The sequence below is a fragment of the Cetorhinus maximus genome, chromosome 6, assembly GCF_964194155.1.
Source record: "Cetorhinus maximus chromosome 6, sCetMax3.hap1.1, whole genome shotgun sequence".
Classification (NCBI taxonomy): Eukaryota; Metazoa; Chordata; class Chondrichthyes; order Lamniformes; family Cetorhinidae; genus Cetorhinus; species Cetorhinus maximus.
In genome coordinates, this window is record NC_135884.1 from 46,745,692 (window position 1) to 46,771,579 (window position 25,888).

At 39.6% G+C, this 25,888-nt stretch overlaps 2 protein-coding genes across 3 annotated transcripts; one reads left to right on the plus strand and one right to left on the minus strand.

Annotated features, from left to right (window-relative positions):
- The first annotated feature begins 321 nt into the window (after positions 1-321).
- arl6ip5a (ADP-ribosylation factor-like 6 interacting protein 5a) lies at positions 322-14,792 on the plus strand. Of its 2 annotated transcripts, XR_013576842.1 has the most exons (4): positions 382-645; positions 11,721-11,938; positions 13,517-13,998; positions 14,048-14,792. XR_013576842.1 is itself a non-coding variant. In XM_078543687.1 (3 exons), the coding sequence occupies exons 1-3, from the start codon at positions 470-472 to the stop codon at positions 13,693-13,695; spliced, it is 573 nt and encodes a 190-aa protein (XP_078399813.1). In that variant the 5' UTR covers positions 322-469; the 3' UTR covers positions 13,696-14,792. The 2 variants fall into 2 exon arrangements, 1 of the variants encoding a protein (XP_078399813.1); XM_078543687.1 differs by having other exon boundaries at positions 322-645; positions 13,517-14,792.
- On the minus strand, positions 14,379-25,646 carry lmod3 (leiomodin 3 (fetal)). The gene is made up of 3 exons (XM_078543686.1): positions 25,101-25,646; positions 23,063-24,499; positions 14,379-18,107 (listed from the first exon to the last, which is right to left on the minus strand). The coding sequence occupies exons 1-3, from the start codon at positions 25,392-25,394 to the stop codon at positions 18,081-18,083; spliced, it is 1,758 nt and encodes a 585-aa protein (XP_078399812.1). The 5' UTR covers positions 25,395-25,646; the 3' UTR covers positions 14,379-18,080.
- Positions 25,647-25,888: the final 242 nt, after the last annotated feature.

The window sequence follows — 25,888 nt, forward strand, 5'->3', positions numbered from 1 at the left end:
TTTTGTGGACTCCTGTAATATCTCTGTAGATACCCAGGGGTCCATGGACCCCAGTTTGAGATCCAGTGCAGTAGACTTGGTGATTGGTGGACACGAGGGGGTCTGGGACATATACTTGAAATATTATTATATTTAAGTTTATAATTCCCCTTTTAAACGGTTTTGTTCTTTATTAGTCCTGCCTCTTAAGAGGAAATCCCGGGAAACTCAGTGTCTCCTTACTGGGGTATTAAGAGTTGAGCAGCTGTATATTTACATCATGATCCCCCAGTAAAGCAGTAGCTTGCGGATCACACTGGGTTACTTTGAACCCGCCACATGATCTCCGAGTAAAGCAGCAGCCAGCGGATCACCCTTCCTCTATCTCCGAGTGAGGCTCCAGCTCATTCTCTCTGGTTCGGGTGGAGCCGAGTGACGCCTCTTTAAGCGCCGCTGCTGTTGCCTGTCCTCAGTGCGGCAGCTAGCTACCATGGAAGTGCAATTCGCTCCTTTAAGACCCTGGGATGATTTTATTTTGGGTTCGGCTCGCTTCGCCCAGCCGGATTTTCGAGATTTGGTGAAATGGAACAATCGAGTGATCAGCAACCTGCTGTACTACCAGAGTAACTACTTGGCCATGGCTGTCTGCATCTTTGTAGTGATCGGGTAAAGGAGCTTTCTGCCTGGGCCCGCAGCCTTCTCGTTGTTTCGAAGTTGTAAAGGGGATATATATATATATATATATGTATTGGAGTAGCTGAGCTGTTTCTTCCACATTAATGCACGCTCGTTTGCTTGAAATAATTCAGCAAGGTGCTCTTAGATATTGACACAGTCGCGTTTCTTTAATATTGCAATGGTTTATACGACAATTTTATAATGCTTGTCTCAGCAAGTTTTAGTATTTAGATGCGAGAGACTGTCAAACCCAGGTAATTTCATGTTGTACCGATTTATACTATATTGGTTTAAGTTTATTTCGTGTAGTGGCTTGGTGCCCCTGAGTTGGTTAGTGGATTAGTTTAGACCCCTCCTCATCTTGTGTCAGTGTCAATCCTGAAAATAATTCAGTGGCAAACAATGAGTGGATTTTGCTTCGAAGATTTTAAATTCGGGTGACCAATGTATATATTTTATCTTCGTTTCCAAGGCTGTAGACCCTGGGTTGCAAGTCTGTGGACATAGGCATATGGGGCACAACCAATTAGTTTTGACCCAGTATTTCAGTGGGAAAGAAGGGTAACGTTTGTATGGTTTGCAGGTTTCTTTTCACCCTCCTTGTGTAGGTTCTGTTTCAGACAGCCTATGGAACTGTGCATCTGGGGAACGTTTAATGGAAATACTGTCAAATAGGATTTAACCCTATTTCTGCCCCATCCCATAACATTTTACTCCAATTTAGCTTGAGATTGGGGCTGAGTACATTAAAATGAAATGTAGACTAGTGTTTTCTTTCTCTTCTTGCTTTAAAAATAGTTTTGAAGTTGAGTTAACCTATTGGGGTTGCAATAATTGGTAATTGTACAAGTTTTAAGTCAATTCCTTACCTAAGCACTTGTTCAAAACTACCATGGAATGGTACTCTGCCTGTGTCTTACCTCCCCAAGTCCTATTCCCTTATCACCTTATGCTCACTGGCCCACTTCCTGGTCAAACAAGGTATTGACTTAAAATTCTCGTCCTTATTTTCAAATTCCTTAATGACTTATTCTTGTCGCTATAATCTGCTCTTGAGATCTGATTCTGGTCTCTTAGCATCCCTGATTTTAATTGCCCCAACATTGTTGGCCATACTTTTAGTTGTCTAGGTCCAAAGCTCTGGAATACTCGTCCTAATCTTTCTGCCTCTCTACCTTCCTTTCACCTTTTAAGTTGATCCTTAAAATCTACCTCTTTGACCAAGCTCGTTGTAGCTTAGTGCCATATTTTTTTCATAATGCTCCTGTGAAGCATCTTAGGCACTTGCATAGATATAAGTTCTGCAGATTTTCATTGGATCATTGTGTAAAAAAATATCCAAATGTTTTGATCAAACAATAGTGATATTTAGTTTTCATTTAAACTGTGTACAAAATGTATTAGCGGAGAGTAACTCTTACTGTGCAAGATACTGAAAGCATTCTTGTTTGAAATTATTCAGTGGCCACTTAAAATATCCAATTATGTGAAATGATTTTATCACATTATAGGTTAAATAGTCCATTATTACAAATAACTGACACAGCCTGGTTTATTGGTTCCAATCTAAATTACTGCATTACTGATTATTCCAGATTCTGCTGTTATATTGCATTCTGCTTGATGCCTATTGATTTTTTTTTTCTAAGATCCTGGGTACTTATGCCAAATAAAACCATTACCAAAGGCAGAAGTGGAGCTCTTTTTTAAAGAGCTGGAAATTTGCTCCCTTTCTGTGAAGGCACTAGCTGGCTGCCCTTCAGTACCAACCCATGAGGAAATGTTTCATGTGGTCCTAGATGGGAAACATATTAAGTGGACGAGTGTTTCGCAACAAAGCACGGTCCTATTCTCACCTGATGGTCATGTGGACTTGTGTAACAGGAGTTAAAAGAAAGAAATCAGGATTGGTAACCTGGGTGCTTTATTTATCATTAATCTAAGGCTAATTGAGCTAATTGTTCCATCTTTTATTGCTGTCCCAGCTGAGGCCAATGAGATTAGCTAACTCAGCACATTCTTGAATATTGAATCTGCAACTTCACTGCTTTGTGTGGAGTTCCCAATCAAATCAGTTGCCACTTGATCTAATGAAGGACCATAATCTTTTTTGGCAGTCTACACAAGTGGTGTGGCCCATAACACACACCATGAATTAATTCCACCTGCTCCCTTGGGTAAAATGCAATTATTTTAGATATAAACATTAGAAACACCCTTGCGTCAATATACAAAGCTAGAATACCAACAGATCAAATTCAAATGTTTGAAATTAAATGGCCAAAATACTTGGAATTCAGTTATGCCAGAACTGTAAGTGCTTGTGTTGCTGGGCACAACATAAATACACCTAATATGACCTAGAACTTCCTGTAAGTGAAATATAACAGGCATGTAGAACAATTATTATTCAAAAGAAGAAAGAACTAAAGTTAATTGAGCTTATGGTAGACCAATCCACTGGGGTCTGATGCTTCTCTTGGGATCTTCAGTTGTAAATCTAGAGACAAAATGGCCGAGGGTCGGACTATAATTTTTCAAAAATCTTTGGAAAGCAAAATCACATCAGAGGTCACAAGAGTGGCACACATGATGACTATCTTTACAAAAGGAGACTGGGATAAACCAGGAAATCATGAGCCAGTTATTACTTCAATTGTTGAGCTACCAGAATCTGTATAATATGGGATGAAGTTGCTTAGTATGTGAAGTTGATACGTATTTCTCAAAAATGGTTGTGCTTGACCACAATTAAATAATTCTTTGAAGAAGTGAGAGAGATGAGGGAAATGCAGTAGATGGCAGTTAAATGGATTTTCAAAAAAAGGGGACCACCTGGGAGACCTTTGACAAAGCACATGGTATTAAGGGGAATATGGTGCCATCTGTAGATGGCAAAAAGCTCCCCTCATTACATCTAAACTATGTGGGACTGCTCTTATTTACTATTACTCTTATTTCTAGTGTTTTTGACTGTTTTAGTCTGGACTTGGGGGATTAAATACATTAAACTTTGAAAATCTAATACATTTTGAAAGTAAGTACACCTTGAATTGTATCTCCTTTTTTAAATGGAGTAGAGGAGGAGTGGAACCTCTATGCAGAAGTTGATCAGGAGCCTGGCAGTGAAAATAGAATATGGCTGTAAAATAAGGAAATTGAATCCTTGGTTTTGTGTCTAGAGGTTTAAAAATCAAAGTGCAGGGGGGAGGAGTGGCGAGGTGATAGGGGTGTGATAATATTGAACCTATACAAAACTGCATCTGGCCACTGTTGGGGGTTATGTATAAAATCCTAGGCATTATACCATAAGGATATAAAAATAAGAAAACTATGTGGTATAGATTCACTGGGATGTTACCAGGGATGAAGTTAGTTATGAAGGCAGATGTGAAAAGTTGAGACTTTTAAACTCGACCCAAAGATCAAGGGATTCGATGACATGTTGGGAGGTCTTCAGAATTATGATAGATTGGTTACTGATTCTCATACCAGTGGCAATTAGGGCTACAAATTTAAGTCAATTGTAAAAAGAATAAAAGAAGGGAAAGTTAGAATGTTTTAGGGTATTTATAATGTAAAATAATCTACCATAAACTGTTATTGAAGCAGACTCCATAAATCTTTTTGAAGAGTTAAATGCTTGTTTGCAGAAGAGGAATATCAAATGTTATGGGGAACCAGAAGGGGAGAGGATTTGGACTAGGCGGCTTGTGGAGAAGGGCACTGGTGCAGACATAATTGAAATGGGCCATTGACTAGGTTGTAACATTCTATGCTTTTACTTTGAAGCATTGGGCTTAGACAATTTCTGCTTCAATCATAATATATTTTTTATATTACTCGATGTGCACTGCAGGACTTTTAATGTATGTAGTCTGGTCACATTTTCACAACATCAGCCCAATGACCTTGTTAAATGTTTTAACACAAGTGGTAGATTTAATAGGTGTTGCTTGCATGGTTGACATGGAACTGAAAAGGTTTGTGATTTCATGTTGTACAGCAGAAAAGGAGGAAGAGTGCATGGCAGAGAGTCAAAATATGAGCAAATCAAATGCATTTTCTTCATTATCATAATTTGCCCTAATATTGCAGAGATATCAGGCACATTTCAACTTCAGACTTTTCAGTCTTTTGAGATCATTGGACCATTGGGGGTTTAACTTGTGGTTACCTGATGTAGCTAACAGGGCCTTTTTACTACTGCAGCAGCTATGAAGCAAGATGTATAGGAAGCTGTTTTTGCAATCTGTTGCGCATTGGAGGAGAAGGAAGAGCCACCAGTCTTGGCTTCAATTTGCTCGTTTCAAAACATTGGTTCGCTTAGTACCACAAACTCTTCACAATGTGATGAAGGCTGTTGTTGATAGGTATGTTTGTATTGCATCATTAGGACTCATTCCCATGGACATCCAAGAAGCCAAATGATGGCCTTCATCGCAAGGGGATTTGATTACAGGAGTAAAGATGTCTTGCTGCAGTTGTATAGTGCATTGGTGAGACCTCACCTGGATTCTTGTGTACAGTTTTGGTCCCCTTATCTTAAGGAGAGATATACTTGCCATAGAAGGAGTGCAATGGAGGTTCACCGGATTAACCCCTGGGATGGTGGAGGTGTCTTATAAGGAGAGATTGAGGAGACTGGGCCTGTATTCCCTAAAGTTTTGAAGAATGAGGGGTGACCTCATTGAAACTTACAAAATTCTCACAGGATGTGACAGGGCGGGTGTAGATAAGATGTTTCCCCTGGCTGGTGAGTCTAAAACTAGAGGACATCATCTCAAGATAAGGGGTAGGCCATTTAAGACTGAGATGAGGAAGAATTTCCTCACTGAGGGTGAGGAATCTTTTGAATTCTCTACTCCAGAAGGCTGTGGAAGCTTAATCATTGAGCATATTCAAAACAGAAGTCGAGAGATTTCTGGAGACTAATAACATCAAGGGGTATGGAGGTAGCATAGGAAAGTAGTGTTTGAGGTAGAGGATCAATCATGATCTAATTGAATGGTGGAGCAGGCTCAATGGGTTGAATGGCCTACTCTTGTTCCTATGTTCCTATCCCCTGAATCCAAAATGAGCTGTGGTGGTGAGATGGCAGCCAGAATGTGAGAAATTTTGTTTTGGCATGGCTATCCGTTACACTGCCCACCCTGTATCTAATTCCAATAACTTCACTAGAATTGAATATCAGCTGGGGTGTGTAACAAGTGCTGATGAAATACCATCGAAGTTGAACTTCTACCTCAATCCCCTGCGTGTTCACTATTCCTCAGTAAATGGAAGCATCCATTGTAAGACCTCACTGTGAATATTAACGGTGATTTACTGCTAGGAGCTGGATTTTTGAGTAGTATTCCATGAATTACTGAACCCAGAAGTTGTCTTGGCCAGTGTTCTTTTGACTATCAATAACTCATGATATTTCCTTGAAGTATTTGTATTTCCAGTGCAGTTTAACATGGTCTTAAAAAATGTTATGGTGCTTACCATGTACTGTGCAAATAACTTTTTCAAAAGGCCCATGAGCTAGTCATAAAATGGAAACTCTGATATTTTAACTACACATGGGTTATGTAATATTACAGCCTGGAAATTTGGAGCTGACTTTTCTAAATATGTTATGACTAATAAGAATAATTGTAAGGCTGCAGCAAACTAGGCATGTAGACACTCCTCTTTTTCCAGTGATTTAATAATAGAAGATAGATGATGAGTTCAGTGCTATGGAATGACGGGTGCTGGCAGTATTTAGATAAGCTGTCAATAGGCCATTTGCCTCAAATGGGAAGAGGGAAGTAAGCATTTTCAATAGATTAGTTCATGTTCCCTGTCCCTACAATACCCAGTTACGCATGGCGTGTGAGAGAACTGTTTTTCCCAAAAAAAGGCTAAAATACTCAGTTTAGATGCATATTGATTCATTTTTTTGTAATGGGCTGATACTGTGGCAACAATGGCTTGAGGGGATGTGATGAGAAATCGTGGCCTGGGGATTTCTTTGCATTTGTGCCCAGAGATATGCGATAAATGGATGCAAACCAATTATGTGGTTTAAAAGATCGTGGTATATGTGTGTCTTATCCACGTAACTACAATACGCCCATGTCTCCTCCTACCTTATGGCCCTCCATCAAACCTTCTGCCCACAAAACTGACCACTGACCTGACTCTCAAATGAATATCCTCCAACCACTTTTTGTTTGAAGGTGGTGAGGGGATTGGGGGAGCAGTAGGGATGGAATGTGCTCTGGGTACTTTGCAGCCAAATTTTCATGTGTAGCAGGAAAGAAATTATTCCAGTATTGCAATTGTATGTCTTTTTTAAAAATCCTCACTAGACCTCTGTATTTTCTGTTTTTAATTTTTATGGAATAAATACAAGTCATCTTATAAAAGAAATTGCCTCCCTAATTAGAGGGTTTAAAACAGTGCATAACAAAAACAAAACTTGCTGGAAAAACTCAGCAGGTCTGACAGCATCTAGCATCAGTGGAGAGAAAGACAGAGTTAGTGTTTCGAGTCCAGATGACTCCTCTTCAGTTTTTTGTTTCAGATTTCCAGCATCTGCAGTATTTTGCTTTTATCTTAAACATTGCATGATTGGGTTAATGAGTTGAAAGTTTGTCATGTTTAATGATATGCATGGTGCAATTTCCTTGGGCCCTGATCACTAATTTTTGTCCATTTTTAAGTTTGGACACATTCTGAAGAAATATTGAGGATATTTGGGTGTAAATTGACATTAGCAAAATGGACGGGATGTTGGATGCATTTTGAGTCCAACTTATGGGTTGTGCATATAAGTTTGGCTTATTGTCATCCCTCATTTTAATTTGTATCATGTACCAAGAAAATGTGGTAACATAACTTTGTATGCAACTGTCATAATCCATCATAAATTGTAATAAGTACAATGTTCTTCATCTTTGTTTCCTCCTTCCGTAGTTCTTTCTTTCCCTTTTGTTACTGTGCTGTTGTAGTACCTGGTTCTGATGTGGCACCCTTCTGCACTAACCCCCAGTGATGCAGTTTAGCATAGCACCACTTTGTGGTTGAAGTTTGCAGCTGCGAAACATTTGAAATGCAGAGATGATTTACAGAGGATTTATAAGGGATCATGCAGTTGCCTAGCGCTCTTTTGTAAGTAGCACACCTCTGGATTTCTCATTCATTAATTTTAACCTGGTCTACAAATTCTTATACCGAGAACTGACTTACAGCAAAAATGTGCAAAAGCTTTACCTTGTCACGGCAAAATAGGGTTTGTGTCTTCAAGATGCTGAAAGTAACATTTTGATTTTTTTCTGTAGACCAGAAAAGATCTGTTGTCCTTCATGACTTGTTTTCCCAAGTGTAATTGGGGAAAGAATGGAAAGAGAATTGGTATCAAGTCACTCCATATGGCTTGTATTAATAAAGCACCTTAGGTGTAGGAAAACATCTGATATTTCATGGAGGCGTTTTTTCTTTTTGGAAGCCTATGTCAAGTCAAAGAAGGAGGGGAGATTAAAAGCTTGGTGAAAGAGTTATTTTAAGGAGCCTCTTAAATAGAAGAGGTAGAAGGATTTAGGGAGGGACCTCAAGGCATAGAATCTAGACTGAAATTCACCAGCCTCCATGATTTCATTAAGCATTTGAGCACATAAATGGGGATAGCTGGGACACTGAGTGAGAGGAGAGCTGAACAAAGTCAATAAACTCAGTAAAGAAAACCTCTGTCTTGGTTTTGACTTCACCAGCCTCTTGGATTCTATCAACACCAATGATGACACTTTTTCTTAAATGTTTAGCTTGGGTTGGGGGCAGAATTGCGGCTCATTTCAAGATTTGTTGATCAAGCTGTGTCTCAGCAAGGGCAGTGAAGGGGTTGGAAAGGATGATGGTAGGTTAAGAGTTTGATGTCATCAGTGTACATATGAAAACTGATGCTCAACTTTCACCCAGTTCTTGGGAACATGTTCTTTATGGACCTTCAGAGGCAGTCCTTGCCCCTGCTGCTTATTTCATCAAATTATGCAGAACAGACAACAATTTCTTGGCTCTGAAGTAAAATGGGAGGCCATTTCTGTTCAGAATACAGGTTAACCTCTGTTTACTTAACTCCCTAGAAATTTTGATGTAGTTGCTTGCATATGAGCAGTGTATAGATCAACATGATTTCATTAAAGCAGCAACATCATGCATTTGCTAGCACTGGTTTAATTAGCAGTCAAACAATTGGCAATTAGGTATTATTTCAGTTTAGAGTTCTGTAACTAAAAGGCAAAAAAAAATGGGAATTAGGCCTTTGTGGTTTTTTTAAGGTTCTGTGCACGTGGGTGCTGTGAAACCTTGTCCAAAACAAAAGATCACCAAGCAGTATGGAACCCAGGTAAGTTGTGAAGACTGGTAAAAGCAGGAAGGGAGCATTTCCAATTTGCTGAAACAGTGACAAAGATCAGTAAGGCTTCAACTCAAACCAGATTCACACCACAGTCAGTTTCTAGGCTCAATGAGCTATTATTGTTATGGACCAACAATCTAAAAATTCTGTACTTTTCATCCCCAAAAGCTTGCCTCTTTCCCATTCTCTTCTGTTTGAGTTAGTGATTAACTATGTTTGTCAAATGGGGGAGTGGTCTGATATTTTCCCATAGGACAAAGGGGAGGGAAAATGTCCCATTGAGCAGAGTAATCTGGCCATGCCCCTAACTTATCTTTGTTATACACAATCTAGGGAGAAAAAGTAAAATTTAGCTTTAAAGTAAACAGGTAGTCTAATTTTAAATCATTAAGTCCTCCTAAACTACTTCACTGCTATTCTTTATAGATACAAGCAGCTCTCTATCTTGCCTGAGCACAGGCAATGAGTCGGCTATTTATGTGCACGCGGGTAAAGGAGAAATGATGCAGTGGTGTTTGATGTACTCAAAAATAATTGGATGAGTCTGTGGGAGAGGAGGTTGGTTTATTCTGAATGTTGAAATGTGTGTTCATAAAATTTATTTCTGGATGCTGCTGGGCCGTGTTGTCATTATTAGCAGCTGGTCTATGCACCTGACTCTGGTCAACATAACCTAGTAGGCCACATGGATGAATAGACCATAAGACATAGGAGCAGAAATTAGGCCATTCGGCCCATCAAGTCTGCTCCGCCATTCAATCATGGCTGCTAAGTTTTTCAACCCCATTCTCCTGCCTTCTCCCCGTAACCTTTGATCCCCTTACCAATCAAGAACCTATCTATCTCGGTCTTAAATACACTCAATGACCTGGCCTCCACAGCCTTCTGTGGCAATGAATTCCATAGATTCACCACGCTCTGGCTAAAGAAGTTTCTCCTCATCTCTGTTCTAAAAGGTCTTCCCTTTACTCTGAGGCTGTGCCCTCGGGTCCTAGTCTCTCCTACTAATGGAAACATCTTCCCCACGTCCACTCTATCCAGGCCTTTCAGTATTCTGTAAGGTTCAATCAGATCCCCCTATCTCCTTCTAAACTCCATCGAGTATAGACCCAGAGTCCTCAAATGTTCCTCATATGTTAAGCCTTTCATTCCTGGGATCATTCTCGTGAACCTTCTCTGGACCCTCTCCAGGGCCAGCACATCCCTCCTGAGATACGGGGCCCAAAATTGCTCACAATATTCCAAATGTGGTCTGACCAGAGCCTTATAAAGCCCCAGTAGCACATCCCTGTTTTTATATTCTAGTCCTCTCGAAATAAATGCCAACATTGCATTTGCCTTCCTAACTACTGCGTCAACCTGCCAGTTAACCTTAAGAGAATCCTGGACTAGGACTCCCAAGTCCCCTTGCACTCCAGATTTCTGAATTCTCTCCCATTTAGAAAATAATCTATGCCTCTTCTTCCTACCAAAGTGCATGACCTCACATTTTCCCACGTTGTATTCCATCTGCCTCTTCTTTGCCCATTCTCCTAACCTGTCCAAATCCTTCTGCAGCCTCCCCGCCTCCTCAATACTACCTGTCCCTCCACCTATCTTTGTATCATCTGCAAACTTAGCCAGGATGCCCTCAGTTCCTTCATCTAGATCATTAATGTATAAAGTGAAAATTTGTGGTCCCAACACTGACCCCTGCGGAACTCCATTAGTCACCGGCCGCCATCCTGAGAAGGACCCCCTTATCCCCACTCTCTGGCTCCTGCCAGACAGCCAATCTTCTATCCATGTTAGTACCTTACCTCTAACACCATGGGCTCTTATTTTACTGAGCAGCCTCCTGTGCGGCACCTTGTCAAACGACTTCTGGAAGTCCAAGTAGATAACATCCATTGGCTCTCCTTTGTCTAACCTACTCGTTACCTCCTCAAAGAATTCTAACAGATTTGTCAGGCATGACCTCCCCTTGATCAAACCATGCTGACTTTGCCCTATTTTATCATGCACTTCCAAGTATTCTGAAATCTCATCCTTAATAATGGACTCTAAAATCTTACCAACGACCGAGGTCAGGCTAATGCGGAACATTTAACTGCAAAGTTGTGAATTTGAATCCCTATGCTGCCTAATATTTGTTGCCTTGAGTGACTCATCATGTTACTGTTGGATGGATCACTTAGGAGGAAAACATCCCTTGTAGCTTATTCATGCGATATGTTTTGTAGCTGTGGAGCATGTGATTTAATGAAGTAATCTTCAATTGAAGCTTCTTGTAATCTTAGAAAGAGAGGGACTTTATGTTGCATTTGTCAGCTGGTGTGTAATGTATACCGAAGCCATTATCTTTCCTCCAAGCTCCCTTTTAATTACATCGGTTTCCTTTTCCACCCCCCCACTCTGCTCTGACCAAAGCACTGTTACTTGAAACAGGGCAAGGAGAACTTGTTTTGAATTTTGAAAATATGAAGTGGAGAGTTACTTCTGAACTGTAGATATCCACCAAATATTAGAATTACCCAATTCAGTTCATCTCTTGATTTGAAACATTGGCTTTTACAAGGAGCATTCTTGCTTTCTTGTTGAACTTTCCTGGGTAGTATAGGTTTCCAGCGTAAAATTGAACTTTGAAATGCTGTTAACCTACCTTACTGATTCATTTAACTTTTTCTTTTGTTGACAGGTTTATGAGTCCCTTGGAGATCATCCTAGGTGGAGCAGTGGTAGTACTGATATTCATGGGTTCCATGTGGGCTTCTGAAAATAAGGCAGCTATCGGTCATTTCAAGCGTCGGTACCCGACTACGTTTGTCTTGACCATCTTGCTGATGAGCTACTTTTTCATTTCCATCGTTGGTGGAGTGATGGTTTTCTTGTTTGGAATCACTTTACCGTTACTTTGTAAGTAATGCCTTCATCAAATGTTTAAATGATTAAACCCAGGCCAAAACTCATCAATATGCAAAAAAAAAATAGACTGGAGACCCAGTATGTTTTGGTAAATGCACTGCTCATTGTGAACCAGGAAGATGTTGCTTCATGCTCAGTGCTGAGTTAGCTGACCTCGAGTTTCAGCAGGAATGTTGCTGCTAAAATTAGCCAGGGTTCCTGCTTCTGATTACTGTCTATTAATTGATGTGGAAAGGGCATTGTTCTAGATCTTGAATGAGGAAAGCATGTAGGGCTGAAATGACTTTTTGTTTCCTTTCCCTCCCTTCTACAGTCAAATGGCTTAGAGGGTAAATATAGCAGGAGAAAGAAGAAAAAGTAAATATATTTCTTAGATTGGATGGGTTTGTCAGAAAATAAATAAATGTAACATTTCACCATGTCTGTCCTTGGTCCATTTCAGTGACATTGACTATTATGATGTGGGAATTAGAATATTGGTGTTTCAGTATGAATCCCTTTAGAAAACTAAATCTGGAAATGTGAAGAATCTGTTTTCATATGCCTGGAGATCCAATAGAAATGAGAAATGGCTTTATTTAATCTTAAAAACAAAAAACTACTGCGGATGCTGGAAATCCAAAACAAAAACAGAATTACCTGGAAATACTCAGCAGGTCTGGCAGCATCGGCGGAGAAGAAAAGAGTTGATGTTTCGAGTCCTCATGACCCTTCAGCAGAACTGAGTAAGGTTAGGAGAGGGGTGAAATATAAGCTGGTTTAAGGAGGGGGGGGGGGTGGGAGAGAAGTTTGGGGGGTGGGGGGAGTGGTTGTAGGGACAAGCAAGCAGTGATAGGAGCAGATAATCAAAAGATGTCAGACAAAAGGACAAAGGTGTTGAAGGTGGTGATATTATCTAAGAAAATGTGCTAATTAAGAATGGATGGCAGGACACTCAAGGTACAGCTCTAGTGGGGGTGGGGTGGAAAGACTGACAGGGTATTACAGTTATAGATTTAAAAATAATGGAAATAGGTGGGAAAAGAAAAATCTATATAAATTATTGGAAAAAACAAAAGGGAGGGGGAAGAAACGGAAAGGGGGTGGGGATGGGGGAGGGAGTTTAAGATCTAAAGTTGTTGAATTCAATATTCAGCCCGGAAGGCTGTAAAGTGCCTAGTCGGAAGATGAGGTGCTGTTCCTCCAGTTTGCGTTGGGCTTCACTGGAACGATGCAGCAAGCCAAGGACAGACATGTGGGCAAGAGAGCAGGGTGGAGTGTTAAAATGGCAAGCGACAGGGAGGTTTGGGTCTTTCTTGCGGACAGACCGCAGGTGTTCTGCAAAGCGGTCACCCAGTTTGCGTTTGGTCTCTCCAATGTAGAGGAGACCGCATTGGGAGCAACGTTGTTTTAATCTTACCTGCTATAATATTTAGGATGGAACCAATATGCAGCAGGTAGCAAACAGGTTGCTCTCTAGAAATCAGTTGGTTCACCCTTTGCCTGGGTTTAATGTGTGAAGCATTTTTATATAAGCCAGAAACTAATTTAAATTGTGGATTCCAGTTTAACCTTAAACGTCTATTTCAGTGATGTTCGTACATGCTTCCCTGCGGCTTCGTAACTTGAAGAACAAGATTGAAAACAAAATGGAAGAGGTCGGACTGAAGAAAAGCCCCATGGGTATCTTTCTGAATGCACTTGGTCAGGAGCAGGAATCTTTCTCTAAATTTGCAGATATGTTGGCAGCTCAAAACAAAGACAAATGAGTAACTTATTAATTTTGCACCTTAACTTGGTATATGTTGTGCAGTATTCCTGGAATAATATTTTGCGATCCACAACCTGATAGTGATATTCCATTGACAAGTATTCCAAAGTACAAGTGATGGTGGTGATTTTTTTTTTTTGCAGAGTAAAATGTATTGTAGAAAATGAACTGCTTGATATTGTGCCAGGCTGTACTTCTTTTGGCTTTATGTATTTTGAGGAAGTTTTGTTAATTAGCTGCTAGCTAACAGCCAATATTACAATTGTTTACCTGGATGATGTGTATACTTGTGCACTTTTTTGTTGTAGTATTGAACTTAATTCTGTTAATTGGTTAAGCTCCTGTTTTAGGGTTTATGGATGAACTTAATTCTGTTAATTGGTTAAGCTCCTGTTTTAGGGTTTAAGGATGAAAGCTTAAAATACATTTTGATTCATAGGTATGTAAGAATCAGAAAACAGAGATCTGAATCTATGGTGTTATATGAAAGCACGTGTGATATCTTCACAATCTTAGTTTCCAAACTGTTTCAAATGTAGAAAATTTCACACCCTTTTGTTCAGTGTGACGTTGCCCACGAATATGAATGAAGTACTTTTTGTATTCATTTTTGACTATAGGTATATGGGGAAATAATATGACCAATTTATCTTTAATGTGCATTCACTTGATTTTTCTGAGGACACCCAGGTGAATAGGGATTAATGTGTGAAATTGGGCTTGAAAGGCTCGGTGAAATGAGGAAAGCATCAGCTCTTACATTCTTAGCAAACCATTAACTGTAATAGCAGAAATCATTTGCAAAACTGGGTAAATCCTACATTAGAAAAAGCAGAAGCCACACCACCAGGTAAAATGTTAAGCACATGCCATCTCAACATCCATTTCAGTGCTTACCCTATCTAATAGGTCAGGAAAAGTGAGTTTAAAATCGTGCCCTTGGGGATTTCGGCTCATTTATTAATAAAACTATTGCAATACAATTTTAAAACAGCTGCGAGGGTGCTTGACAAACAATTGTATATGATATTTAACTGTTTGCAAGTCCAAAGATATGCAACATCTCATGCATGCAATAAAAGCTACTTTAAATTGTTTCTGTGCACTTGAAAGATTTTTTTAATAAAAACGTTCACAGCAATTTTGTTCACAGCCAATTGGAGCTGTGTACAGGTATCTCAGTGCCTTCTAAATCCCTCCTTTTTAAGATGATCCTTGAAACCTGATTGTTGACCAATCTTTTGGTCACCTGTCCTAATATTTCATTGCAGCTCGGTGTCAAATTTTGTCTGCTAATGCTCCTATGTAGATGTTTTACTATGTAAATAGTGCAATAAACATGGAAGTTGGTAGCCGGAGTGACATCAATGAGCATATTATGCAGGGACTGCTTGGGAACATTTCACACAGCTCAGTGAAGGATCCACTTGGCCTAGCAAAATTTAAAATGGCACTCGTAGCCATGGGGAGCAAGTACTCCATTTGTGAAGTTACATATTTGTCAGATTAGTGGTAGTGGAATCACTGTTACTAACCGAGCATATACTTGGTAAATTTCAATGCAGCTCTTATTTGCTTTCAGGCTTAGTCTGTTAAGTTTGATTTTCAGTTGGCCAAAGATTTATTTCGGGTAGGAGCAGATTAGCTAGGGTGTTAACCCTGACAGCTTTGGTGTACGGATTTGCGTTTTATCATGTCATCCTTTGCATCTTTAGCGATTTGAATTTGGAACTTCTAAGCTGTAAGGCTTTACCCTACTGGAGGTGTACTTGCCCATTACCCATTAGGGTTAAAGCCCAAAGTGTCCGCCTTGGTTCAGCATGAACCATGTCACTCTTGAATCGGATGTTGTGGTTCAAGTCCCACGCTAGAGACTTGCACGTGTAATCCAGGCAGATATTTCAGTGCAGCACCCCCTCTACTGCACTACTGGAGCTACTGTCTTTCAAATGAGATGTTAAACTGAGGCCATGTCTGCCCAAAGGATAGGCATAAAAGATGAAAATGATATTAACTTGAAGAATAGCGCAAACCTCCCTTGTGTCCTAGCTAATATTGATCCCTTGATCAACATATTTGGGTTTTTAAATATAAAAATTATCTGATTATTCTCATTGGTTGTGGGACCTTGTGCATAATTTGGCTGTCCTTTTTCCTATTTTTACATCAGTGACTCCATCTCAAAAGTACTTGATAGGCTGTAAAGCACTTTAGAACAGTGAAGGGCACTATATTAATGTAAGTTTTTTTTTCTTTGAAAAATGTTACCTAAGCACTTGGCTAAAAGAATACGTGACACCATATAAACAGATTTGCATTATACTCCTGTCAAGTTGACCCCAACTCACTTGTGTATTTGCAGATATGCCCAATCATTGGATTTAAATCTTGTCACAGTTTTTCACTCCATATCTCCCAAGCAATGAATAGAAATTTACAATTGAAAATTAAAAATGCCAAATAAGCTCAATTTTAATTCTCAGCTTTTCTGCACAGGAAATAAGTCCAGTAAGTTCAACAAGTCTGCCTTTTTTCAAAAAATCTTAACCTTATCACACCCACCTTTTGCAGTACCCAATTAATACCCAGAAATATCCTGTTGGCTTTTGAACCCATCTATATGTTGACAGCAATGACTTCCATGGTATTTGATCCACAAATATATTATCTTATGTATACAATCTGCTTAGCTTCCCTTTCATTAACCCTCATTTTTAGCTAAGTTTTTCTGATATTAGCATTTTTTTATTGGTCGATTTTGTTTTGTATCAGATGCCAATTCAGACAGGGCAGTTCTATCTCATGGCTTGTGGTTTTTATTCAAAGCCAAACCAGCTTTTTCAATGTAACTGTGTACTAGAATATTGGAAAGCCTAATGACACCAGGTGCAGGAAGTTGTCTCAATATTCATATTGCTTTTGCATTGATTGCAGTGTAACTGAAATAGAGGAGAGTTTTAAAATGGTCCCAGCCAGTCAGTTGGACTGCCTAGTGAATTTTTTAAATGGTTCATTTTTGACAAGTGCTATCTGTCCTTTCTGCCCTTTTGCTATTATTAATAATTTGATCAGAATTTGGACACTTGAAAGGAACAAGGAAAGGTTGCAATGATATTGAATTCAATAAACCTGGTAATTTGAGGACTGACCACAAACATTTCACCACATCTATGGCTCATTATTTGTCACACTGAACCTACTATTTTCAATTCATGAAATTAACTGATTCAGATTTCAAAGTCTGACTTAAAAAGCATATGTTTAACCTTTATGCAGAATTATGGAAAAGGATTGATTTATAATTTGTATCATTTTGAAAATGTTAAGTTTTGAAAAGGGAAACTGTTACTTTTTAATGTGATAAGGTAAACAAATTGTTAACTTAGTTCCATGTACCCTACTTTGTGTAAGCTTGTATCAATGGCAGTAATGTTAAATCAAACTGAAGCTGTAAGGTGGTGGTTGATCTAACTAGAATGCACCTGAAGTCAAGAGATATTAGACTAGCCACAGGAGGTAGTCCCTTTTGCAGTGTATAACTCCAGGTCAGTACAGAGCCCAGATGGCATTGGAACTTCTTGAATTTCAAAAAATGTTGAAAAATTAAGACAGCCCACGCATATGCACCTTTTAACAGCAAATGTAACTGTTAATAAGCGGGGCTACAGCTTGTCACTGGGTGACGTGCTACTGACAGGCAGTGTTACTTGTAGTGTAGCAGTGTTGCAGTACCTGTAGTATAGCAGCACCCTTAATGATGTTCTAGACTCTCTGCCCCAAGAAATAAATTCTATAATGCTTTTGTTAACTGTATGACAATCCCACTTAGCTCAGTAACAAAACATTGATGTCAGCAGTCCAGAAAACTTGAGATATTTTTGGACATGTCAGGATTTGTTTTAAAAAGATATGATTTATGCTAACAGTGAAATGGCCAGATGAGAATAAATGGAACAGAATTTACTATTAAAGTAGAATAAACACATTTGGTCTTTCGCTGAAATTGTAGTAGAGTGTGAGCTGCTTCTTTGACAATGGCATTAAACAATAATTCTGTTAGAGATTTAAATGGTTTAAAAAAAAAAGTTTAAAAAAAAAAGTAAAATAGAAAATAAATGTGAAACTAATGCTTCATCATTTTATTTTATAATACATTCCAGATACAAATCAAAGTGAATAAATAGCTTTCTGAGGCAATAGGCTTTTAGTGCACATAGTTTGTTTAATGCAAAAAAACCTTTAAACTGTTCTTAATTGTTCCCACACAGATATGCTAACAGTAGGGAACTGTCCATGTTTTATTATGACACTCCATCCCTATTGTTGCACAACTCTGAAATTTTGGCTAAACAGCTGGCGTACTGGCTCACCACGTTTACAAGACTAACTCAATGGCTTTGGAAGTGGAACCTGTGAACAAGATAAAAAGCAAAGTATGAATTTCAGCATTTAGGTGAATTAATTGTGAAATGACAACAAATTGCACAAGGATATTTTATATGCCAGTTATCTCCTTAAAGAGCATTGATTTGTATAATGCCTAATCACGACCTTGCAACATCCCAGAGTGGTGTATGTCACCCAATGAATTTATTTGAAGTGCAGTCAGTGTTCTGCAAGCACACAACAGCCAATCTGCATAGAAAGGTTCGACAAACAGCAATCCAGATGAAAGATCAGTTAATCTCTATTGGGTGGTGTTAAAGGAGAAATGGTTATGCTGTCACAGATTTATGATTGTTTTGTTTGTAAAATATGTTACATTTCAAAATGTCAAAAGAATGAAAAAGAGAAAAGGCATGCCCTGCTGGTTTCTTAACAGAAACCTGAGCTTATCTTGAACAATTTGCTGGTGTGCAACATCTAAGCTTGCATGTGGTGATTGACTGCTTGGGTGAGACACTAGGGGCTCTCAGTATCTTAGCCACAAGTCAACACCTTAAGGAAGATAAAAAAGGAAGAAAATTGGCAAGAAATGGGATAATGCAGTGATCTTTGTTTTAAGATATTTCCTGGAAATACTGTGACTGAGTTAAAGTACAGGGATACAATTTCTAATATCGAGTAACGTCACAACTTGAACAATTTCCTAATAAACTGATGACTTGTCTACTTAAATATCATTAGTTGGGGTTTGATATATTGTCAGTTCTGCAAACCTTTGTGTCCGGATACTTGAGTAAATGTGCCAATGAGTGTTGTCGGTAGGAGGTGGGATGTGTCTTGTCATCTATTTCTTATTTCTGTATTCAAAGTTAAATTGACACAAACAGACACAACTTCTAGCATAAATATTCATTAGATCATAATCACCATTTGGTTATGTCTTAAACAACTTATTGGTGGTGATATCAATGGAAAACTTTAATCACATTTTTATAATATTTCTGACTTTGTCCAGACATTATCATTTAAATGAGTTAATGTAGTTGCTAAAATAGACAAAAGTGTTATTTGAATGTCAGTAATTTCTAATTTTAGGTTTCGCAATATACGAGGTAGAAAATGTCTGCATTAATCTCCTGCATTGCTGCCGTAAAGAATCTGTATAGATTCTGAATAGCTCTGTTAAAATCCTATATAAGATTAGTTTTTTTCTTTGGCACATCAGAGTAGATTTTAGCTAATTACCACAGTGCTCTCTTGCTTTGTTGGGCTGATGAGTTAGGCAAAACTTTATATTTGAATAGTATCTTTCACCTCATCAGTAATTCTCAAAGAACCTCATAGCCAATGAATTACTCTTCATTGGCGTTTACCCTGGAGAGGACATTTCCAAAGCTGTGGGGGAACTAGAAGGTTGTTGGGATTCTGGATTAGATTTAAAAAATAGATGAGGAACTAGAAAGGCTGGAAGGACACTAAGATGATTCATCCTGTCAGGTCCTAGGTTGCTGAGGGAAATAAGGGTAGAAATTGTGGAAATGCTGGCTGGCTGCAACCTTCCAATCCTCCTTAGATACAGGTAGTACCAGAGGACTGGAGGAGGCAAATGTTACACATTTTGTCAAAATAAGGGAAGGGTAAACCTGGTAATTACAGGCCAGTTTAACTTTGGTGGTGCAGAAGCTTTTAGAAGCAATCTGGAAGAAAATTCACAGTCAAGTATGGGCTAATAAAGGAGAGCCAGCATGGATTTATTAAGGATAAATATATTCAACACCTGAGCATCCACAGCCCTCTGCCGCAGAGTGTTCCGCAGATTCATAACCTTCTGAATGAAGACGTTTCTCATCTTCGTCCTAAATGGAGAGTATGTTGTCCTGAAATTGTACTCTTCAGTTGGGGAAACGGTACCTTGGCACCTCCTCTATCAAACCTCTTAAGAATTTTCTATATCCTTCCTTCAGTAAGGAGACCAAAATTGTACCCAGTACTCCAGGTGTGGAGTAAGTCCCATATTATTGCAGCAAGACTTTTTAGTCTTATTCTCCAATCCCCATGCCATAAAGGCTAACAAACAATTCGCCTAGCTAATTGCTTGCTATATCTGCATGTTACCTTTTTGTGATTGTGTAGATCCAAAATTCCTTAGAATACCAACACTTGCTCATCTCTCACATTTAAAAGAAAAAATGCTTTTCTATTCCTCCTATCAAATTGGATAATTTCACACATCCCCATAACACATTTCATCTGCCACCTTCTTGTCCAATCACTTAGGTGTTTGCTGCCTCTTTACATCCTCCTTACAGCTTACTTACCCACCTAGCTTTATAGTTTTTCAGCAAACTTGGATATATTACACTCGGTGCGCTCATCTAAATCGATGGTATAGATTGTAAATAATTAATCCTTGCGACACTCCATTAATTACAACCTGCCAACCTGAAAATGACCTCTTTGTTCCTACCCACTGTTTTCTATGTTACCAATCCCCAATCCATGCTAATATATTTCTCCCAATCCTATGAACTCTAATCTTGTGTAACAACATCTTGTGTTGCAGCTTATTGAATGCCTTTGAAACATTCAAGTATACTACATACACTGGTTCCCTCTTATCTACCCTGTCAGTTATGCTATCAAATAAGTCTCCTGGATCTGTCAAACAGAATTTTCCTTTCATAAAAAGAAACACAAAATGCTAGAAATACAGCAAACCAAGCAGAATCTGTGGAGAGAGAAACTGAGTTAATATTCCAGGACAATGACCTTGCACCAGAACTGAGAAATGTTTGAAATTTAGTAGGTTTTGGGTTGCGTTTATTGATGCAGCAACTGTAGGGAGCATTTCCCCCACATGTTCCAATGCAGTGAAGAAGTTTGTCAGCTTCAGGAGCATTTAACTATCATTATTAAAGATAGGTTGTGGTTAACCACTTTTTTCAATAAAGTAATGAAATTCTATTCTCAGGATTCATACTTGTTAAAACTCTGCATTAGATTCTTAGTTGTACATTTTATCAAAATGTACATTTTATCAGTTCAAAGGCTATTACCAGGACCAGGCTGCACAAACAGGATTGAGCTCAGCTGCCAATAAAATATCTCCACATTAGTCACTACTTGAAGGACAAAGCAGTTTTTGAACTGTTGCAAATTGTTTGAAGTGCTGGTTAAGATTAATATTTGATAAAGCTGCATCTGTATTTGTAAGGGCTGAGAAATTCCACCTGGTTGTGGAAAAATAATTATTTGGAGAAGATGAGTTTCATTACCAGTGCTTTTGTCAGGGGCTGCAGTGTGTGCACGTGTGGGCCAAGTGCACATGCGCAACTGTTTCTGGCACCTGGTTAGTGGGTGTCAGGAGTTAGTGTAGGTTTTAAGCAAGTGAAAGAGGGGTGGGGGAGGGTGGAAAAAAGAAAAAAAGGGAAGGTCTGTGATGGGATGGAAGAAAGGAGAGATTAAATGACAAAAGAGTTTCTGATGTATGGCCAAAGGGAGTGGTAATGGGACAAGAACATAAGAACTAAGAGCAGGAGTAGGCAATTCAACCCCTCGAGCCTGTCCTGCCATTCAATATAATCATGGCTGATCTCGTTTCGGCCTCAACTCCAATTTCCTGCCCCCTCCCCATAACCTTTCAACCTATTACTAATTTAAAAATCTATCTCCTCAAATTTATTCAGTGTCCCGGCATCCACTGCACTCTGAGGTAGTGAATTCCACAGATTCACGACTCTTTGAGAAAAGTAATTCCTCCTTATCTCTGATTGAAATCTACCACCCCTTAGCCTAAAATTATGGCCCCTCATTCTAGAATGCCCCACAAGAGGAAACATCTGCTCCAAATCTACTTTGTCTATCCCCTTCAGCATCTTATATACCTCAATTAGATCTCCTCTCATCCTTCTAAACTCCAGCGAGTATAGGCCTAAACTGCTCAATCTCTTCTCATAAGACAAGCCCTGCATCTCTGGAATCAATCTAGTGAACCTCCTCTGAACCGCCTCCAGTGCAACTACATCCTTCCTCAAGTAAGGGGACCAAAACTGTGCACAGTACTCCAGGTGCGGCCTCACCAATGCCTTGTACAGTAGCAATAAATGCCAAAATTCCACTTGCCTTCCTTATTACCTGCTGTACCTGCATACCAGCTTTCAGCGATTCATGCACGAGGACACCTAGATCCCTCTGCACTGAAGCATTCTGAAGTTTCTCTCCATTTAAATAATAAGTCGCCTTTTTATTCTTCCGACCAAACTGGATGACCCCACACTTATCCATGTCAAAGTCCATCTGCCAAATTTTGGCCCATTCACCTAACCTGTCCATATCCATTTGTAAATTTCTTATTCATTGTAACTTATTTTTCCACCTATTTTGCTATCATCTGCATATTTAGCTATAATATCTTATATCCCTGAATCCAAGCCATTAATATAGATTGTAAATGGTTGTAAAAAGGGATTATGAATTGAAATAGAGAAAACTGGATACCTGGGAATGATTGCAATGCGTATGCTTATGGAAGTTTGCCTGGCTAGATAAATAATATTTTAGGTTTTTTGAAGAGATGAGCAAGTTGGATTGGAAAAAAGTATGTTCAATAAATAGTAAAAAAAAGTCACAGCTAAGTAATCATATGTAATATCCTTCAGTTCTAACAAAGAGCTATGACTGAAAAATCAATATTTTCCTTTCTTTACAAAGCTGTATGATTTGCTGAATTTTTCCAGTGTTTATATTTCTGTTTCAGATTTCCAGTATCTGTAGTATTTTGTTTTACCATTTCTAGGGTTGTTAAATGAAATGAGCTGACTGTTTGACTTTTTTAAATGTATGAATATTAATTTGATATTAACCAAAAGTCTTGACTGCACAAGGGAAATTGATACCAGTTATGACTGAAAGCAAATGAATGGTGTTGATTGGAAGGGAGTTATAAAACACCACTGGGAGTTTATGGAAATGCTACTCACAGGTTTTAAAAATGCCACGTTGCTCTGACGAATATCATTTAACAACAGGTCTCGAGGGGTATCTTCCATTAAAGGTGCTTGCCGACTCCTGGGAACTGGCTTTAGCGACCTTAGCATTGCATTCAGGTTTGGCTTGTCATTCCCATCTGTTCTGTCTTGACCAACTTTATTTTTACTTTGTTTTTTGGGAGATTTTCTGAGTTGCACTCGTTGAACATTGTTTTTCGGGCGATTGTAAAAGGTGTTTGGTGGGAGGGGAGGTTCTTCACAGTCGGTGGAGAGATTGGGCACATATCCACCCAACATCTCTAGCAGGCCAGGGGAGATTTTCTGACAGGCATTCACCATCATTTCTTGTTCCTGTGCAAACTGGTTTCTCTGCTGCTCCAGCCTCCTTTGCCTCTGTTGATCTAGATTGCGAGTCAGCAAGTTGGTGACCACCATCCTGGGGCCTGGCAGCTCAAAGTGATAACCCAACTTCAGTAGAGTTGTGTTGGCTTTGAGAAGTCTGGCAATCTCCATCTCAGCATGGTGACCCAACATATGTCTCTGGTTGTGAAACCTCAGCTCAGTGAGATTTTCATTGAACTGCAAGCACCTCATGATAGCCACAATGCCCTTGCCTGTGATGAAATTGGACTCGATATTGAGAGTAACAACTTTCTTGTTCTCTCTTAGCATGTTGGCTATGGCAAAAGCAATTTCGTCATCAGCGCCCGTGTTAGTGATGCTGAACGTAGTGACATGCTTGTTCTTCTTCAAAGCTTCCACAAAGTTTTTCAGCATATCTTTAGGGATGTTTTCCACATTGTTCAGGTTGACCTCTTTAAGGTCAGGTTTGTTTTTGCGAACATCTGCCAGTGACTCATCTAAAAGTGTTGGGTTCCCTGAAGGCCTTGCAGTCAGTTTGAGGAAACTACTGTCCAAACCTAGCTTCTTTCCTGCCTTTCCTTTACCTAGTTTCACCTCTGTATTTTCCTGGCCTTCTTTCGGTGGTGTGGGAGTTTCTTCTTCACCACCTTTCTTGCTGTCACTGCCTTCAAGCTGCTCTTCAGTGGAAGGACCCAGCTCTGTCTTGTTGCACAAGGGAATGGTATCCTCAATCTTCCACTGGTTGGCAAGTTGATCTGGGTTGTTCTTCTCTGATCTCTCCTGCTGGTCACTGCCCTGGTATTCAGGTTCAGGTTCAGGCACTGGCAGATCTCTGTTTTGCTGTGTCTTCATCATCTCCATTGTCTCCTCTTTCTCCGATTTGTACTTGATCACTTTGCTCTCCAGTTTATCATCTTCCACTTGCTGAGTCCTCTGGCCATTTCCATTCAGATGTTCGGCACTTGCTTCTTCTTCATCTCTGTTTCTTGTTTCACTTTTACTCTTTCTCCCCTCACACTCCTTTTCAACTTGTGGTTCTTCTTCAGTTTTCTTTGCTACACTTTGCTGTTGAGAAGAGAGATTTTCAGTTTTGTGGGTTTTTTTGCCATTAGTAATGTAGAGTTTCTTAACCCTGATAAAACTCAGGTATAAAAAATTATAAACGTCACTCACTACTGAAGGCGAGCCTCCCACAGAGATTCAAATCGGTTCATTTAGGGATCTTTCTAAGCATTTTACTAAGATTTCCACTGTTGTATTTCGCAGGGCCACAATTTAAACCCCTTTGGGAACTGAACGAGGAAATGAATTATGTTATACCCCAGTATAGCCAGCTGACGCTCGCACCTAGGGTGAACTTGCTGATTTTCTATTTATATATCTGACTGTATATCTCTCAGAGCTGGATTCCACATGGCGATAAAACGGAGCAGATACCAATAAATGGTACCATCAAATATAAATAAAAAGAAAAATGGCCCATTTATGTGACAGAGTCGCAATATCTCAGGTAGAGTGGATACTGAATAATGAGAACAATATTTTTCTCATGGTTACAATGGGTTTCATTGAGCCAAATTGACTCTCAGCCTTCCTGTCGCCAGGGAAACTGGAAATGGGTAACTTTTAACTGGGTGTACCAGATCTCCAGCCCGTACACACTCACCTCACTGTCCAGCAGAGTGGCCGGGATCCTTTCTTCCTCCAAGAGTCGGTTCGATTCCTTCTCCCAGTACAAGTAGTCAATCAGGGACCTGTGATCGAAGGAGCCTGTGGGGGTTTTCTCTGTATGATATTTCTGTCTCTGTCCTAGGGGCACAAGCGGGTCGGGCTCGAGGTCTTCCATCTCGTTTTGCAGTTGCTTTAATTCTTCGGGAGACAGAGTCGCGAGGATTTCGTCCTCATCCAGTTCGCCACTGTCAGGGTCTATGTCATCAGGTTCGTGGCTGCAGTCTGACATGGTGCCTTCTGCAGTGCAACAATTAGATAGAAGATCGCTACGCAACTTTAGGCTTCGGCTGGAGACTTAGCTCCCTGTTAAGTCCCTCGATCTTCCCGAGGAAGTGTTCACAGTACAGCCCGAAGCAGTAATGCAGCAATCCCTATCTGCCTGGGACCTATATTAAGCACAGCCTTGTGCTAAAGTATTTCTGGGCTCTGCAGCCTTCTGCGCTGCCCTCTCTTCAGAAGCTTCTGTCAGGTGCAGGAGTCACTCTTGACATTTCATAACAGCTGGGTCCCTTCGATCGACAAGCCACGGAAGGTTTTCGAGAACATTCACTTGGCAGCCTAACCCAAAGCTAAAACATTTTGGAACACAGAATTTACGACGTAAATATTAGCCTATCTGTATGTGTTAATAGTGGAGTTGGATGGGGCACAAACATGCTGTGAACTCAATTATTTATTGAGATTTTTGCTCTAACTGGGAAGAGATCTGATAACAGAAGGCTA

Coding starts and splice junctions, on each gene's coding strand:
- lmod3 (XM_078543686.1), bottom strand. CDS start 25,394: ATGTCAGACTGCAGCCACGAACCTGATGACATAGACCCTGACAGTGGC. Junction 24,500..25,100: donor CCACTCTGCTGGACAGTGAG/GTGAGTGTGTAC, acceptor TCTTCTCAACAG/CAAAGTGTAGCAAAGAAAAC. Junction 18,108..23,062: donor ACGTGGCATTTTTAAAACCT/GTGAGTAGCATT, acceptor TCTTGTTCACAG/GTTCCACTTCCAAAGCCATT.
- arl6ip5a (XM_078543687.1), top strand. CDS start 470: ATGGAAGTGCAATTCGCTCCTTTAAGACCCTGGGATGATTTTATTTTG. Junction 646..11,720: donor TGCATCTTTGTAGTGATCGG/GTAAAGGAGCTT, acceptor TTTTGTTGACAG/GTTTATGAGTCCCTTGGAGA. Junction 11,939..13,516: donor AATCACTTTACCGTTACTTT/GTAAGTAATGCC, acceptor CGTCTATTTCAG/TGATGTTCGTACATGCTTCC.